General features: G+C 45.8%; 1 protein-coding gene across 3 annotated transcripts; it reads left to right on the top strand.

Annotated features, from left to right (window-relative positions):
- The first annotated feature begins 2861 nt into the window (after positions 1–2861).
- nudt15 (nudix (nucleoside diphosphate linked moiety X)-type motif 15) lies at positions 2862–17394 on the top strand. Of its 3 annotated transcripts, none has more exons than XM_038802639.1 (4): positions 2862–3162; positions 5874–6070; positions 9966–10100; positions 17341–17394. In XM_038802639.1, exons 1-4 carry the CDS (start codon positions 3005–3007, stop codon positions 17355–17357), a joined length of 507 nt encoding a protein of 168 aa, XP_038658567.1. In that variant the 5' UTR covers positions 2862–3004; the 3' UTR covers positions 17358–17394. The 3 variants fall into 3 exon arrangements, with proteins under 3 accessions (XP_038658567.1, XP_038658568.1, XP_038658566.1); XM_038802640.1 differs by lacking the exon at positions 17341–17394 and adding an exon at positions 15181–15198 and having other exon boundaries at positions 2863–3162; XM_038802638.1 differs by lacking the exon at positions 17341–17394 and having other exon boundaries at positions 2864–3162; positions 9966–10165.
- The last annotated feature ends 128 nt before the right edge of the window (positions 17395–17522 follow it).

Raw genomic sequence — 17522 nt, 5'->3', positions numbered from 1 at the left:
GGGAAGGCACCGGTGCCGGATGGGTTCCTGGTGGAATTTTATAAAAAGTTTGTGGACCTAGTGGGCCCCTTGCTGGTGCGGATACTCAATGAAGCGTGGGAAGGGGGGACTTTTCCCCCGACGATGTCGCGGGTGCTGATCTCGTTAATTTTAAAGAGGGACAAGGACCCCCAGCAATGTGGTTCATACAGGCCCATATCTCTCCTCAACGTGGATGCTAAGGTGCTGGCAAAAATCCTGGCCATCAGGATAGAGGACTGTGTGCCAGGGGTTGTGCACGAGGACCAGACAGGTTTTGTGAAGGGAAGGCAGCTGAACACGAATGTGCGGAGATTGTTGAATGTCATCATGATGCCGGCGATTGAGGGGGAGGCAGAGATAGTGGTGGCGCTGGATGCGGAGAAAGCCTTCGATAGAGTGGAGTGGGGGTTCCTATGGGAGGTGATGGGGAGGTTTGGATTTGGTGAAGGGATCATTAGATGGGTAAGGCTGCTATATGAGGCCCCGATGGCGTGCTTGGCCACGAATGGGAGGAGTTCGGAGTACTTCCGGCTTTACCGAGGGACCAGGCAGGGTTGCCCCCTGTCCCCCTTGTTGTTTGCACTGGCAATCGAGCCGCTGGCGATGGCGTTGAGGGATTCAGAGAGGTGGAGTGGCTTGGTGCGAGGTGGGGAGGAACATAGGGTGTCGTTGTATGCTGATGACCTGTTACTGTATGTGGCGGACCCGGTGGGAGGGATGCCGGGGGTGATGGAGCTGCTAGCTGAGTTTGGGACCTTTTCAGGTTATAAATTAAATTTAGGCAAGAGTGAGGTGTTTGTGGTGCACCCTGGAGACCAGGAGGAAGGAATTGGTAGGCTCCCGCTTAGGCGGGCAGGGGAGAGCTTTAGGTACCTGGGGGTGCAGGTGGCCAGGGACTGGGGGACTCTTCACAAACATAATTTCACCAGACTTGTAGATCAGATGGAGGAGGAGTTCAAGAGGTGGGACATGCTGCCATTGTCGTTGGCGGGGAGGGTACAGTCCGTCAAAATGACGGTGCTTCCGAGGTTCTTGTTCCTCTTTCAGTGCCTGCCCATCTTTATCCCCAGGGCCTCCTTTAGGAGAGTGACTAGCAGTAATTTGAGCTTTGTGTGGGCACATGGGACACCGAGAGTGAAGAGGGTGTTCCTGGAGCGAGGGAGGGATAGAGGCGGGCTGGCGCTGCCCAACCTTCTGGGGTACTATTGGGCGGCCAATGTGTCAATGGTGAGTAAATGGGTGATGGAGGGGGGAGAGGCGGCGTGGAAAAGAATGGAGATGGCGTCATGTAGAGGTACGAGCCTGGGTGCCATGGTAACGGCGCCGTTGCCGCTCTCCCCTAAGAGGTTTACCATGAGCCCGGTGGTGGCGGCGACCCTAAGAATCTGGGGACAGTGGAGACGGCATCGGGGGGAAACAGGGGGCTCGATGGAGGCTCCACTGGGTGGCAATCATCGGTTCATCCCGGGGAACAAAGATGGGGGATTTAGGGGGTGGCAAAGGGCAGGAATTAGTAAATTGAAAGACCTGTTTATTGGCGGGAGGTTTGCAGGCCTGGGGGAACTGGAAGATAAATTTGGGCTTCCCCAAGGGAACATGTTCAGATACTTGCAGGTAAAGGCGTTTGCTAGGCGACAGGTAGAGGGATTCCCTCTGCTGCCCTCACAGGGGACGATGGACAGAGTGCTTTCGGGGGTGTGGGTCGGAGAGGGGAAGGTGTCTGACATCTATCAGGTAATGCAGGAGGTGGAGGAGTCGTCAGTGGAGGGGCTGAAGGCTAAATGGGAGGAGGAACTCAGGGAGCAGATAGAGGACAGGACTTGGGCGGATGCCCTGGAGAGAGTCAACTCTTCCTCCTCATGTGCGAGGCTTAGTCTCATCCAATTTAAGGTGCTGAAAGGGTCAAATTTGCCCTGAGAGGATCAATACAAGGATTCTCTCAACGATGGCAGCCTTTTCTGGAATTCCTGGCTCAAAGGTAGGTATCTTGGTCAATAACAGCAGCAAGGGGGGGGGGGGGGGTTCCTTATTGTAGTTTCTATTCTGTAACTTTATGTTGTGTTAATTTGTGTTGTTAAAATGCTGTGTTGTTCGTGGAGGTGGGGCGAATGTTTATGATTGCTAATATTATTGTTATTTTTGGTATTTTACTCTGGTGCGTTATTGTTGTATAAATTCAAAATTTTTCAAATAAAAATTATTTCAAAAAAAAATAAAGCCTTGAGTACTCCCCTCTTGTCTGTCATAATTGATAGTGCATCACTCCTTCCACCACCAATGCACAGTCGCAGCAGTGTGTACCATGTTAATGGCGGCAGGCATGAAGGATTGTTTAAATAATAAAAGTAAATTACTGCGGATGCTGGAATCTGAAACCAAAGAGAAAATGCTGGAAAATCTCAGCAGGTCTGGCAGCAGCCGTAGGGAGAGAAAAGAGCTAATGTTTCCAGTCTTAGTTGACGGTTTGTCAAAGATCATTGTTCACATATGTCATCTGTGATTTTGGATAGAGTTGCTTTGGTGGTTCCGCAGATGGGGGAGGACATGCTGCAGACAAGCTGTTGAGGTGGAAGGTGCAGGAAAATATCTAATGAACGGGGAAGCGTACACAGGATTCACATCCCGGGAATTAACCACGACGCGCGCGCTCTCCCGCCACCCACCTGCGCACGCACACAACCCGCTCCCGCCCTGGGACTGCGCATGCGGACAAACCCCGCCCAGCCCGGGACCGCGCATGCGGACAAACCCCGCCCAGCCCGGGGCCGCGCATGCGGACAAACTCCGCCCAGCCCGCGGGCAGCTCAGGCCTACAAGCCCCGCCCAGTCTGGGGACCGCGCGTTCCTACAAACTCCGCCCAGCCCGGGGGCCGCGCGTGCCTCCAAACCCTCCCCAGTCCGCGCAGGCGCGCCCGCTTGACTGCACTGCCAGTTTATTCTGTCAGTTAACTGTCAGTGGAAGTCAGTGTCTCTCACAGTTTCGATGGCAGGTAACGGCTGTACCCTGGCACGGCGGCCAGGGGTAGGAGTGGCGGTTGTGGTGACCTGTTCGGGGCGACCGGGCTGTGTTCTGCTCGGTAAAAGGAAAGGTTCGATCGGGGCAGGTACTTTCCAGCTACCTGGCGGCCACCTGGAATTCGGGTATAGTCTGTCTGCAAACTATATTAATCATTGTAATGAGTGCGGGGGTTCCTGTAATGCACTGTATATTACAATAGGTTTCCTTTTTAAAATGGATTAATCCTTTTGCATTCCAACTGATCAGACAATAGGAGCCAAAATGCAAAGTGAGTAGTCATTGGAATCAGTTATTGAAGCTCCGGAGAATTTACCGATTGAGAATCTTCTCTGAAAAAGAGTCATGCAGACTCGAAACTTTAAACTCTATTTTCTCTCTCTACAGCTGCTGCCAGACCAGCTGCATTTTCCCAGCATTTTCTGTTTTTGTTTCAGATTCCAGCATCAGCAGCATTTTGCTTTTAGATGAGAATCTTCTCTAACAGCACCAAGGAAGATTAGAAAATTGTGACTCCGTAATTTCCACCCTTCCCTCCCTCAACTACCCCTTTGGAACGAGTGATCTCTGCTTTGAGTATGGCCAACCTTTTAATTACCTTTATTTTGAACCTCGCCAAATAACCACAACTCCCTCTTTACTAGTGCATTGGCAGAATCCTCTTCTTGTGGTGATAGAGGCAAAGTGCCTCCACAAGATAATTCTCCTTTTGGCTCCACTCTTGCTTTGATTATCCTATTACTATTTACATCCGGGATTGCAGAATTGAGGGAGTTTGGCACAGTCCTAGTGTATTAACATGCTGCATCACAATAGCCTTGTTGCCATCAGGGGCATATCGGGGCTGGTTTAGCTCACTGGGCTAAATCGCTGGCTTTTAATGCAGGCCAGCAGCACGGTTCGATTCCCGTATCAGCCTCCCCGGACAGGCGCCGCAATGTGGCGACTAGGGGCTTTTCACAGTAACTTCATTGAAGCCTACTCGTGACAATAATCAAAGAATTTACAGTGCACAAGGAGGCCATTCAGCCCATCGAGTCTGCACCGGCTCTTGGAAAGAGCACCCTACCCAAGGTCAACACCTCCACCCTATCCCCATAACCCAGTAACCCACCCAACACTAAGGGGAATTTTGGACACTAAGGGCAATTTAGAATGACCAATCCACCTAACCTGCACATCTTTGGACTGTGGGAGGAAACTGGAGCACCTGGAGGAAACCCACGCACACACGGGGAGGATGTGCAGACTCCGCACGGACAGTGACCCAAGCCGGAATCGAACCTGGGACCCTGGAGCTGTGAAGCAATTGTGCTATCCACAATGCTACTGTGCTGCCCTAAGCGATTTTCATTTCATTACCACCAAAAGATGAAGTGGCGGTGGGAGTGGAATTGAACCAAAATTAACTTCAGATCTGCAACAAGTCCCTATTTGAAGGTGTCTTGTTTTAAGTTGTTTTGCTTTAACGTCAGTTAATGGGGTATGTGTCCTCGCTTAGCATTACGAGGTTAATTTTAAAGTTGTTTTGTGTCTAGTCTAACTCGGGCCGCAGACATGATAGGCTGACGCTTCTCATTCATTGCTGGTCCTCCAGTATGTGTGCCCTTGCAAGTCAAAGCTGCTGTTCCTGCATCTCACCAATCATTTCCTGATCAGGGAAAGGCAGGGTAGATAAAGATAAAATATTTCCAGTGGTTGAAGATTGTAAAACTAAGGGGCATAGTCTAAAAATTAAGGCTAGACCATCCAGGAGAGATGTCAGGAAGAATTTCTTCACTCAAAGAATGGTAGAGGTTTTGAACTCTTCCACAAACAGCAGTTGAAGCTAGATCAGAAACAGGTAGATTTTTGTTCAGCAAAATCATTAAGGGAAATGGGCCAAAGGCAGGTCACAGACCAGCCATAATCCCATTGAATGACGGGACAGGCTCAAGGGGCGAGTGAGGGTTCAGGAGCGGGTAGCAGGAGTGGGAGGTTTGGTGAGAGGAAGGGTCTGAGGGACCTGGAGTGCCATGGAGCATCAGAGGCTGTAAATTGGAGTGTCTGTGGCGAGGGAGAGAGTCAGGAAGTGGCGAAGACCATGAACCAGGGTGTCAGTGAGAGGAAGGGTCCACAGCAACCAGGAGAGTCAGCAGGATATGTGGTGATTGGGTATGGTGAACAGGAGGTAAGTGGAAAGTTGGCATATTTCTTTTACACTTATAAATTTATTTTTATACAGGTAATTTCATTTACCAATATAGGAATTAGCAATGTAAAGTATTCCAACGTAGAATGTTATTTTTCTTCTGACAATGGTCCTACGGAATCTACATACAGCTTATATATTAGTTTTAATGGGAACATCTGACTTGCTTCAAATTAAGTTACACAATTATAACTTTAAGAGGACTTGGATTGTATGTGGTACTTGATAGTCAGCTCAAGAATGATACTGGAACATATATTAAGTCAGTCAAGTACTTTCTAAAGTAAGGAAAGGCCTGATATAGACTGCCATAGATGCAAATATTGGAACACCAACATGTTACACCATTCAGTTTTATTCTTAATATTTTCCTTGGTTTATGGGAAGGGAGGCAAAATCAAGCGTACAGTTTGTAGCACAGTTTGATCAAGTAAAGCATTAACAAGTCACGAACACTGGGTGGAATGGTCTTGATCTGTGCTGTAAATCTTTGTGTAAATTGACATTTGAAAATGAGACTTCGATTGGGATTTCTTAGTATTTAGCATACTGGAACTTATTTTTAAGACACCTTTTGTAAAAGGTTTGAAGAGTTTGAGAATTTGTATTGACATGACTTCTTTTTAAACTAATTAATTTTAATAGAGAAAACTGGGAAGACTGTGCTAAACGGGAAGTTCTTGAAGAGACGGGACTCCACTTGAATAATGTGTACTTTGCAACTGTTGTAAATAGCGTCAAGTTAGAAGAAAATTATCACTACGTCACAATTTTCATGCAAGGAGAAGTCAATATGGACTATGATTCAGAGCCAAAGAATTTAGAACCACAGAAGAATGAGGGTAATTTTTTAACTTTAAGTTCTATGCTTGTACAAGTGATTTGAGCATGTTTATAAATCTGTTCACGACCTCGGACCCCTGTATCTCCTCACTGTGTCTTATCGCCTCACAGTGTCGTCTTTTAGAAACACCATAAAATAGAAAGTGGGATATTTTCTAATGCTTCAAGAAAGAAGCAATTCCCCAGAATAGGTCTTCACAGCAATCTTAGACTCAATATTCATTGTCAAAGTACTTATAATATCTGTCTGGCTGGTAACGTGTTTTTAAAAGCAAATCAAATATGATACAGAACACACATGAATGCCTTGACACTGGTATAAAGGTATATTTATATTGATTCTCCCACACTGATACTGGGATCTGTCTGAAACTTTGAATGCAGTAGAATACTTTATTTCTGTTGTCAGCTTGTGTATATTAATTTTCTTAATATTTTATGTGGTACATGTACACATTGCTCGGTTTAATCATGGGTATGATGAGACGTACTCCAGAGATGAATGTATGACCTGTTTTCAGTTATATTGCCTCACATATTGTTCCAATAGTCTTTGCATCACAAAATGCTTAGATTTACAGATCGGGGCAGCACGGTGGCCTAGTGGTTAGCACAACCGCCTCACGGCGCTGAGGTCCCAGGTTCGATCCCGGCTCTGGGTCACTGTCCGTGTGGAGTTTGCACATTCTCCCCGTGTCTGCGTGGGTTACGCCCCCACAACCCAAAAATGTGCAGAGTAGGTGGATTGGCCATGCTAAATTGCCCCTTAATTGGAAAAAATAATTGGGTAATCTAAATTAAAAAAAAAAGATTTACAGATCAAAGAGGGCAGTTGAAAATAGGGTGTGATAATTTGACACTTCCTCCTGAAGCAGCAACTTCACTCAGTTCTGCAACTCGTGCCACGAGTGTTCACATCTCTTCTCAGTTACAGTTTATACCAAATATCGATTATCCTGAGGGTCTCTTTGAGATCAAAATCAGAATGACTCATTTAGCCACGGGAGTTTGGAATCACAAAATTGGAGACTTGATTACCCTATTGTTAGGCCCATATTAGGAACATGGGAACAGGAGTAAGCCATTCAGCCTGTCGAGCCTGCTCTACCATTCTATACAATTATGCCTAATCATCCACTTAAATGCCCTTTTCCAACACTATCCCTTATGTCGTTGGTATTTAGAAATCTATCAAGCTCTAATTTAAACATAATCGAATACTGAGATTCCACAGCCCTCATAGTAAAAATATTTCTCCTTATGTCGATCCTAAACGATTTAGAATGGTTTAGGATGGATCCTAAATGGTTTTCCCCCTACTCTGAAATTGTGTCCACTGGTTCTAGACTCTCCAACCAGGGGAAACAGTTTGCTTGCATCTACCCTGTCTATCCCTTTAAGTATTTTGTAGATTTCAATAACATCACCTCATTCTTCAAAACCCTCGAGCATCAGGCCGGGTTTGCCCAATCTCTGTTTATAGGACAGTCCCAGCATCTTGAGAACAAGTCTGGTGAACCTTCGCTGCTCTCCCTCAGTGGCAATAATATGCTTCCTGAGGTAAGGGGAACAAAACTGCACATGCTACTCGAGGTGCGACCTAACTAAGGTTCTATAAAATTGAAGCAAGACTTTGCTACACCTACAATCATCCTCTTGCTTGCTGCACCTGCATGTTAACCTTCAGTGACCTATTGACAAGGTCATCCAGATCCCTTTCTGCATCAACACTTTCTAATCATTTAAGAAATACTCTGCACATCTGTTCCTCCTACCAAAGTGGATAACCTCACATTTTTCTTTCATTATATTCCATCTGCCATGTTCTTGCCCACATACCAAGTCTGTCCAAATCCCCTTGAGGCTGCTTTACATCTTCCTTCTAATACCCATTCTCACCTAATTTTGTGTCATTTGCGAACTCGGAAATATTATATTTGATCCCCACATCCAAATCATATATTGAGAAAATAAATGAGTTTCCCTAGACTGTCTTCAATAATAATAATAATAAGCACTTATTCTCATAAGTAGGCTTTGTCACATTCCGGCGCCTGTTTGGGGAGGCTGGAATGGGAATTGAACCGTGCTGCTGGTCTTGTTCTGCATTACAAGCTAGCTGTCTTAGTCCATTGTGCTGAATCAGCCCCTGGTTTTTCAAACTGATCCTATAACTGATTATTCAGTTAACTGGGATCCTACTAGCCTTGTAGTTTTTCTTCTCCGAGAGCTTAAAATCCCTGTCTTTCTCTGACACACACACTGAACACTCCCTGGCTTTTATGTGTTTGTGTCCCTGGATCACTGTTGCCAGGTTAACAATAAAACTTTTCTACTTTGTGTTTGTTTCACTTAACTTTTAATCCACCTCTTTAAGTAAGACATGATTAAAAATGTATTTATACCAGCAAATCCAAAAGACCTTAAACCTTTCAGTCATAAATTTATCGTGACTCCCAGGCACCAAGGCTCATAAACAAAATTGAAAAAAGAACGTGTGTGTGTGTATATATATATATATATATATATATATATGGATTATATATATATTCAACCAAAAGTTATACATTGTTCATAAAAATAGTTTCTATGGTCTAGTGCCCAGAGATGTTGATGTAGCCACATGGTCTAATCAGGTCTTTGCATAGCTCTAGCAAAATGCTACCCTCTTTACTTTCTAAGCCCTCTTGTTTAACATTCCCTTAGCCTTTTTTTTATACCCAACTACAATATTTTCAAGAGTTGTGTACAAGGACCATTAACTAACATAACTCCCTTTACTCCCCATTAACTCCCTGGACCTCCACTGTTCTTAGCCTGTCACCATTAAAATAAAATGCAGCTCTAATTCTTTTTGATCCATATCAGATGATTTTTTACTTGCCTGTATCAAAATTCATTTGCCACAATATTATTCAGTCGATTTTTATTAATCAATGTCTTTATAATTTTATGCTCTCTACATTTCTTATCATGGCACCTAATTTTGTGCCATCAGCAAATTTAGATAAATGTATATACAATTATATAAGTGATTAATCTAGTTATAAGTGGTGCCCCATACACACAGCTAGCCTAATTGGAAATATGGTTGTATGTTGTATCTTATTGAATGCCTTCTTATAAATCTTATGTAGTATCTTATTGAATGGAAGTTCACGATAAACTACATCCATGGGCATTTCTTAATCTGTAGTTACTTATTCAAACCCAGATTCGGATTACTAGACATAACCTACCTGTTAAAAACCCATTTTGGCTTTGTCAAATCAGCTCAAACTTAAGTGCTCAGTAACTTTATCCTCCCCACAAGAGATTAGGTTTTACAGCTCTATATTTATCTGGATTCTCTCACTCACTTTTATTAAACAATGGAGCAATATTTGTATCTTTCCAATCTAAAAGGACCATTCCTGAATTAAGAGACCTTCAGATGATTGTGGCTAAGGCATTTCCCTGAGAGAACCTGTAAAAGCTAAAATTTACTGGGGATTCTTCCAATTCAGCTCTAGATTACCAAGCAGCCCGTAGCCCAAGCAGGCAGGGTGATGCAAGCTTTGTAAACAGTGGGAAACCGTGTGCTGCTCTGGGAAACTATGTGATTTTAAACTGGCTGAAACTCCTGGATTTGAGTAAATGGGCCATTTCCCATTTTTCACCTCACCTAGGCCAAATTGAAATCCTGCAATTGGATGTAGTTTGCAGCAGCTTCAATTTGAGACTTATTCGTTTTTGCATGTCCTTGGCTGCTGAAGAGCTAAATCTGGGAATAATTGAACTTTGACTTATGTAACACTGCTCATCCTCAGGGAAGCCCAGAGTATTTCACATCTAATTAAATACCTGTAAGAACATATTAAACATAAGTTTGACATGAGCTTGTCTTTGTTCTAGGATGGGATTGGATCAAGTGGGAAGACCTTCCACCAACAGACCAGCTATTCTGCCCTTTAGCTTGTGTGAGACAAGTTTATCATCCTTTTAAAGAAAGACTTAAAAATGCTTCTAGAAATTCACCAGCAAATGATGGTAAACATCCTGATCATTGTGTATAATGTTGAATAAAGTTCTTACAAGATGTGTTGAGTCACAAATGATTGTTTTAAAAAAAAAATGTTATTGAAAGATTTTGTATTTATACAACAACAAACAGTAATGAAAATAGCAACGGTCTCTAACAATAACAGTCATAACACCCCCAGAACCGTAACAGCTCGTACACCGAACCCCCCCCCCCCCCAACCCCAATGACCAACAAAATAAATTAACAACAAATTAAATTAACAACACATTAAATTGAATATCCGTAGAACAAATAGATAACACCCCCCCCCCCCCCCCCCCCCCCCCGGGTTGCTGCTGCTATTGACCCATTTCCCTATCTCTGAGCCAGAAAGTCCAAGAAAGGCTGCCACCGTTTATAGAACCCTTGTACTGATCCTCTCAGGGTGAATTTGACTCTTTCCAGTTTGATAAACCCCGCCATGTCACTGATCCAGGTCTCCACACTTGGGGGCCTCACATCCTTCCACTGCAGCAAGATCCGCCGCCGGGCTACTAGGGACGCAAAGGCCAAAACACCGGCCTCTTTCGCCTCCTGCACTCCCGGCTCTACCCCAACCCCAAAGATCGCGAGTCCCCAGCCCAGTTTGACCCTGGATCCAACCACCCTCGACACCGTCCTCGCTACCCCCTTCCAAAATTCCTCCAGTGCCGGGCATGCCCAGAACATATGGGCATGGTTCGCTGGACTCCCCAAACACCTGACACACCTATCTTCGCCCCCAAAGAACCTACTCATCCGAGTCCCGGACATGTGAACCCGATGCATAACCTTAAATTGAATGAGACTAAGCCTCGCACATGAAGAGGAAGAGTTAACCCTCTCCAAGGCATCCGCCCAAGTCCCGTCCTCCATCTGCTCCCCTAATTCCCCTTCCCACTTAGCCTTCAGCTCCTCCACTGACGCCTCCTCCCCCTCCTGCATTACCTTATAAATGTCAGACACCTTCCCATCCCCGACCCACACCCCCGAAAGCACCCTGTCCTTTGCCCCCCGTGAGGGCAGCAAAGGAAATCCCTCCACCTGCCGCCTAGCAAACGCCTTTAATAAACCCTATGGACGTGGGAGAAAAAAAGAATACTCCCGCGCCCTCGGCCTCCCAAACCTCCAGGGGTCCACCCCTCCCATCTGGTCCATAATCCCCCTCAGCACCTTGGCCGCCGCCGGCCTCCGACCCGTCCTTGAACTGGACCGATCCAGTGAAGGATCCAGCACCATATTGAAATCCCCCCCCCCCCATGATCAGACCCCCCGCCTCCAGGTCCGGGATACGTCCCAGCATACGCCTCATAAAGCCCGCATCATCCCAATTTGGGGCATACACATTAACTAATACCACCTTCTCTCCCTGTAGCCTACCCCTCACCATAACAAACCTACCCCCCTTATCCGCCACCACCTCAGATGCCACAAACAACACCCCTGGCCAGACCCAGTACCCACGGCGACAGCACCTCTCCTCTACCCCCCCCCCCCACACCGGCTCCTTCCTGACCCTACCAGCAGCAACCCGGTATCCTCCCCCCCCCCAGGCTAGGACCCCTCCTAGCCGCGACATGCCCTCCATTGTACTTCCGTGGGCCAGCTGACTTCTGCTGACCCCGGCAACTCCCGCCAAAACTCGACCCCTCCCGACGTGGGATCATCCCCACGCCTGCCACTCCCCTTGGCACCGCTCCAGCACGGGAAAAAAAACCCAGTAGAGGCCCCGCCCCCACCACCAGCTCCATCCCTCCAGCCCCGCAACGCTGGAAACCAAAGGAAAGCCCGCGCTTTAGCACTGCCCCACCCCACCCTACTGACGCAGTAGGGTGCCGATCCAGATAAATGACCCACAGGCGCGCAGGCTGCAACATCCCAAACTTTACGTGCTTCTTATGAAGCACCTCCTTCGTCCGGTTAAACCCGGCCCGCTGCTTAGCAACCTCCGCACTCCAGTCCTGGTAGATCCGCACCCGAATTCTCCCACTTGCTGCTCCTCACCTTCTTGGCCCAGCGCAGCTCACACTCCCGGTCACTGAACCGATGGAACAGCTCCAGCACTGCCCGCGGGGGTTTATTCGTCTTGGGCCTCCTGGCCAGCACTCTGTGGTCTCCCTCCAGCTCCAGGGACAGATGGAACGACCCTGCCCCCACCATCAAATTCAACATGCTGGCCACGTAGGTCGGCAGATCCGACCCCTCCAGACCCTCCGCAAGGCCCAAGATCCTTAAATTCTTCTGCCTCATGCGGAGATCCAGCTCCTCAAAGCGGTCTTGCCACTTTTTATGGAATGCCTCGTGCACCTCCACCTTATCCATAAGGACCACGGCCTCCTCCTCTCGTTCAGCGTCCTGCTGCTGCAACTCCTGGATGGCAGCACCCTGGGTCGTCTGGGTCTCCATCAGCTTGCTGGTTGTGTCCTTCAGTGAGCTCAGCAACTCAGCCTTCAGCTCCGCAAAACAGCGCAGGAGAGCAGCTTGCTGCTCCTGCGCCCACAGCCTCCACTCCTCGGGTGCTTCGCCGGCCGCCATCTTGGATTCCTTCCCCTGCTTTTTCTGGGGAGCTGCTGCCATTTTTCTCCTTGCCCCGCCTTCGATTTCGAAACATAAATTGCAGAGAATGTTTCTCCCAACACCTTCCCCCACCGGGAAACGTCAAAAAAGCGCCGTTTTGGGGAGCCCAAAAGTCCGTTAAAATCGGGAGCTCCCAAATGTGCGGCTTAGCACGTCATCACCGCAACCGGAAGTCCGTCACAAATGATTGTTTACATTCAGAAGAAACCAGTAGAACTAATTGATTTTAGTCATCTAAACAAGCCTTGCATGCATCTTCCTATATTTAAATGTGCATATATGTGCAAATTGTATTAAATGAGTTACTAAAAATTCAGAATTATTAAGATGTAGTTTTATTTTTGAAATGTAACACATCAGAGGTTGATGGATTGAGGAAAACAAGCTGCGCTTAAAACCCCTCCAACCTATGCTCAGTTATGCAACAGATGATGTTATGTTTGTGGTTTTTATATAAATTCCTAATATATCCTTTATATAATGTAGTGTGTTGATTACCGGTACCATCTTTTCAAAGAATTAGGACTCAGATGTGCTATTTACCATTCTTAGTTTTTGACTTTATCCAGTAGGCTGAAAAACCTTAGGTTACAAAAAATAATTTCCCCTGTCCCGATCAAGTGATTCTTCCTGCAGTTCTGTACAATGGTTCTGAACCATATTTGTTTTTTTCTATTATCAAGAATCACTATTTATGCATTCCTAAAAGTCAGCGCACTTTAGTTGTCAGTCAATGGCCACTCAATGTGAGTGGGTTAGTGCCTTAATTTAACATTTTAACAGAGGTCCACAACTGGCCTGGCATTGTGCCTGAGCGCAGATTTTATTTGTTTCTGGATTAATGGGCTTTCTATTCTATTGCAGAAAAATTTGGTCTTCTCTTGACTTCAGGGGTCTTGTAATTGTGAATCTTCCAAATGCCCTATTTCTCAGAATTTTTTTCCCTTGTTATAATATTACCTAGCATTTCGAAAAGTACAGTTTGGCCTCAGGCAAGCAAGGCTGTGGAACTTGTTCCTGCTAGAATTTATGTTTGGATGTTTGCTATTCTGGGACCATTTCTTTGAAAAGGAAGCGGAAAGCAGTTATAAATGTACCACCTTCTAGTAAGGCCTGCCAGGTACAATTGTTGGTTCAGCAAAAAAGGTTGAATCCATTTGGGTGGAAATTAGAAATAGTAAGGAGAAAAGATCGTTGATAGGCATAGTCTATCAGTCACCAAATAATAACATCACAGTTGGGCGGACAATAAACAAAGAAATAACTGATGCATGTAAAAATGGAACGGCAATTATCATGGGGTATTTTAATCTACATGTGGATTGGTCAAACCAGGTCAGTCAAGGTAGCCATGAGGAATTTGTAGAATGTGTCTGTGATAGTTTCCTCAAATAGGATGTAATGGAACCTACGAAGGAGCAAGCTATCCTTGGTCTGGTCCTGTGTAATGCAACAGGAATAATGAATGATCTTGTAGTTAGGGATGCTCTCGGAAAGAGTGATCATTGTAAGGTTAAATTTAAAATACAGGTGGAGGGTGTGATGGTAAAGTACAATACCAGCGTCTTGTGCTTAAACAAAGGAGACTACAATGGGATGAGGGAGGAGTTGACTAAGGTCGACTGGGAGCAAAAACTTTATGGTGGGACAATTGAGGAACAGTGGAGGACATTTAAAGTGATTTTTCAGTGCTCAGCATAAGTATTACAAACTCAGTGGACAACGGGGAACCGGTGGATGTGGTGTATCAGGATTTCCAGAAGACATTCAACAAGGTGCCACACAAAAGGCTGTTGCATAAGATAAGGGTGCACAGTGTTACGGGTAATGTATTAGCATGGATAGAGGATTGGTTAACTGACAAAGTAAAGAGTGGTGATAAATGGGTGTTTTTCTGGTTGGCGATCTGTGGCTAGTGGTGTGCCTCAGGGATCAGTTTTGGGACCGCAATTGTTTACAATTTACATAGATGACTTGGGAGTTGGGGAACAAGTGTAATGTGTCAAAGTTCGCAGATGACACTAAGATGAGTGGCAGCTGTATAGGGTGCTGGTGAGGCCACACCTGGAGTACTGTGTACAGTTTTGGTTTCCTTACTTGAGAAAAAATGTACTGGCACTGGAGTGGGTGCCGAAGAGAGTCACTAGGTTGTTTCCAGAGTTGAGAGGATTGGTTTTTGAGGAAAGATTGAGTAGACTGGGGCTATACTCATTGGAATTTAGAAGAATGAGGGGGGGGATCTTATAGAAACATATAAAATTATGAAGGGAATAGATAGGATAGAAGCAGGGAAGTTGTTCCACTGGTGGGTGAAACTAGAACTAGGGGGCAGAGCCTCAAATTAAGGGGGAGCAGATTTAGGTCCGAGTTGAGGAGGAACTTCTTCACCCAAAGGGTTGTGAATCTGTGTAATTCCCTGCCCAGTGAAGCTACCTCGTTGAATGTTTTTTAAAAAATTTAAAGTACCCAATTCTTTTTTTCCCAATTAAGGGGCAATTTAGCATGGCCAGTCCACCTACCCTGCACATCTTTTGAGTTGTGGGAGTGAGATCCACGCAGACACAGGGAGAATGTGCAAACTCCACATGGACAGTGACCTGGGGCTGGATCGTTGAATGTTTATAAGGCAAATATAGATAGATTTTTGAACAGTAAAGGAATTAAGGGTTATGTGAACAGGCGGAGTGGAGCGGAGACCTCAAAAAGATCAGCCATGATCTTATTGAATAGCAGAGCAGGCTCAAAGGGGCAGATGGCCTACTCCTAGTTCTTCTGTTCTTTTACAATGTGAGCCGAGCCTGGACAGCAATCTACTGAGAGGTTGAAAAAGGAGCAATCACCACTTAGCATATGCAATGCTTCCTCAGTATAACAATGGGTTGGAGAATGTTCAATGCATTTGTTATCATGAACATTATTTGACGGAATGACATGCTCATTGTTATCTATACATCTATTCCGTTACAGTATTGTATTAAAATTGTGACTTTGTTCTGCTTTCAATAATAATAATCGTTAATTATCACAAGTAGGCTTCAATGAAGTTACTGTGAAAAGCCCCTAGTTGCCACAGTCCGGCACCTGTTCGGGGAGGCTGGTACAGGAATTGAACTTGCACTGCTGCCTTGTTCTGCATTACAAGTTAGCTGTTTAGCCGACTGTGCTAAACCAGCCCCTATATTGAACTTTGTGTGACTAATGCTTCGCTCACACAGTACAGTTCTTACAATGTAGCTTGTTAGGCTTCCATTGGCTTTGTTTTTACTGTATTTTGCACAGCTTTACAAGTAGTTAATACTTAACCTAAAACTCCACCCATATCCTTACTTGAACCAAGTCCCGTTCACCTTTCACATGTGTACTTGGCCTACTTTGCCTCCCGATTCATTAACAGCTTAAATTTAAAATTCTCATCCTGGTATTCAAATCCCTTCACTGGCTGATCCCTTCCCCACCTTCACAACCTCTTTCAGCCCAACATCCCTCTGAGAAAACAGAAAATGATGGAAATATCCAGCATCTGCGGAGAGAGGAAGAGATTAACATTTATCCTTCTCATGAGGGGGAACAAAGTCACTGGCCGGGCATATGAGGGAGTTGGGGTGGACCCGTGGAGATTTTTGCACCCAAGGGGGCGGAAGTACTCGTTCCTTCTCGCTGGTTCACAAAGGAGATTCGTGGATGGACTTTTTCGTGGCAGGGAAGACATTGTTGGCTGGGATTAGGGGATCAGAGTACTTGCCGATAGCGATTTCAGACAATGCACTGCACTGGGTGGATTTGGTCCTGGAGAGGGGGGTAGCCCAGAGGCCAGGGTGGAGAATGGATGCAGGGTTGTTGGAGGACTGAAGCTTCTGTGAGAAGATTGGGAAAGTGATTGAGGAGTACATAGAATTTACTGTACAGGGGAAGTATCGCAGGCAGTGGGATGGGAAGCCCTGAGGCGGTAGGGGCCAAGGTGGGACAACCTCCCTGTGATTGTTGGGCTGGGTGCAGGCATTTAAAATGAATGTGTTGCCATGATTTTTGTTTTTCTTCCAGTGCCTGCCGGTCTTTTTACCAAAGACATTTTTCAAGGAAGTGGACAAATTGGTCACCTTGTTTATCTGGGTTTACTGTACAGGGGAAGTTTCGGAGATGGGAGGAGAAGGGGGATCAGGGTATTAAAAGACATGTTCCTGGGGGGACGTTTTGCAAGATGGAAGAGTTGTGGGAGAAGTATGGACTGGAGCAAGGGGAAGGGTTTCAGTACCTGCAGCTCCGAGACTTTGCAAGAAAGTTCTGAGATTCCCGATAGCGCCGTCCCCCTCGTTGTTGGAAGAGTTATTGACGAATCAGAGAAGGGGGTGGTGTCAGCAATTTATGGGATGGTTCTGGAGAAGATAAGGTGTTGCTGGAAGGGATTAAGGCCAAGTGGGAAGAAGAGTTGGGGGAGGAAACGGAAGAAGGTTTGAGGTGCTCACACCACAAACTTCATGCACAAATGGATGTACTGGATTATCTATGGAGGGGGTGTTTTGGAGATTGTTATTGTGTTTGTTTTTCTTTTGTTTGATGAAAATGTGGGAATAAAAAGATTTTTTTAAAAACCTTCTCATGAGGCACTTTATAGTCTTCTGGACTTAACAATTTCAAACCATGAATTTACAGAATCCTCGCAATGCTGAAGCAGGCCATTTGGCCCATCAAGTCTGCACCAACCCTCCAAAAGAACACCCCATCCAGCTCCAATCCCCCACCCTACCCTCATAACCCCAACTAACCTTTGGACACCATGGGGCAATTTAGCATAGCCAATCTACCTCTGCACATCTTCGGACTGTGGAAGGAAA

The sequence above is a fragment of the Scyliorhinus canicula genome, chromosome 7 (assembly GCF_902713615.1).
Source record: "Scyliorhinus canicula chromosome 7, sScyCan1.1, whole genome shotgun sequence".
Taxonomy (NCBI): Eukaryota; Metazoa; Chordata; class Chondrichthyes; order Carcharhiniformes; family Scyliorhinidae; genus Scyliorhinus; species Scyliorhinus canicula.
This window is presented reverse-complemented; position numbering and strand designations above follow the sequence as displayed.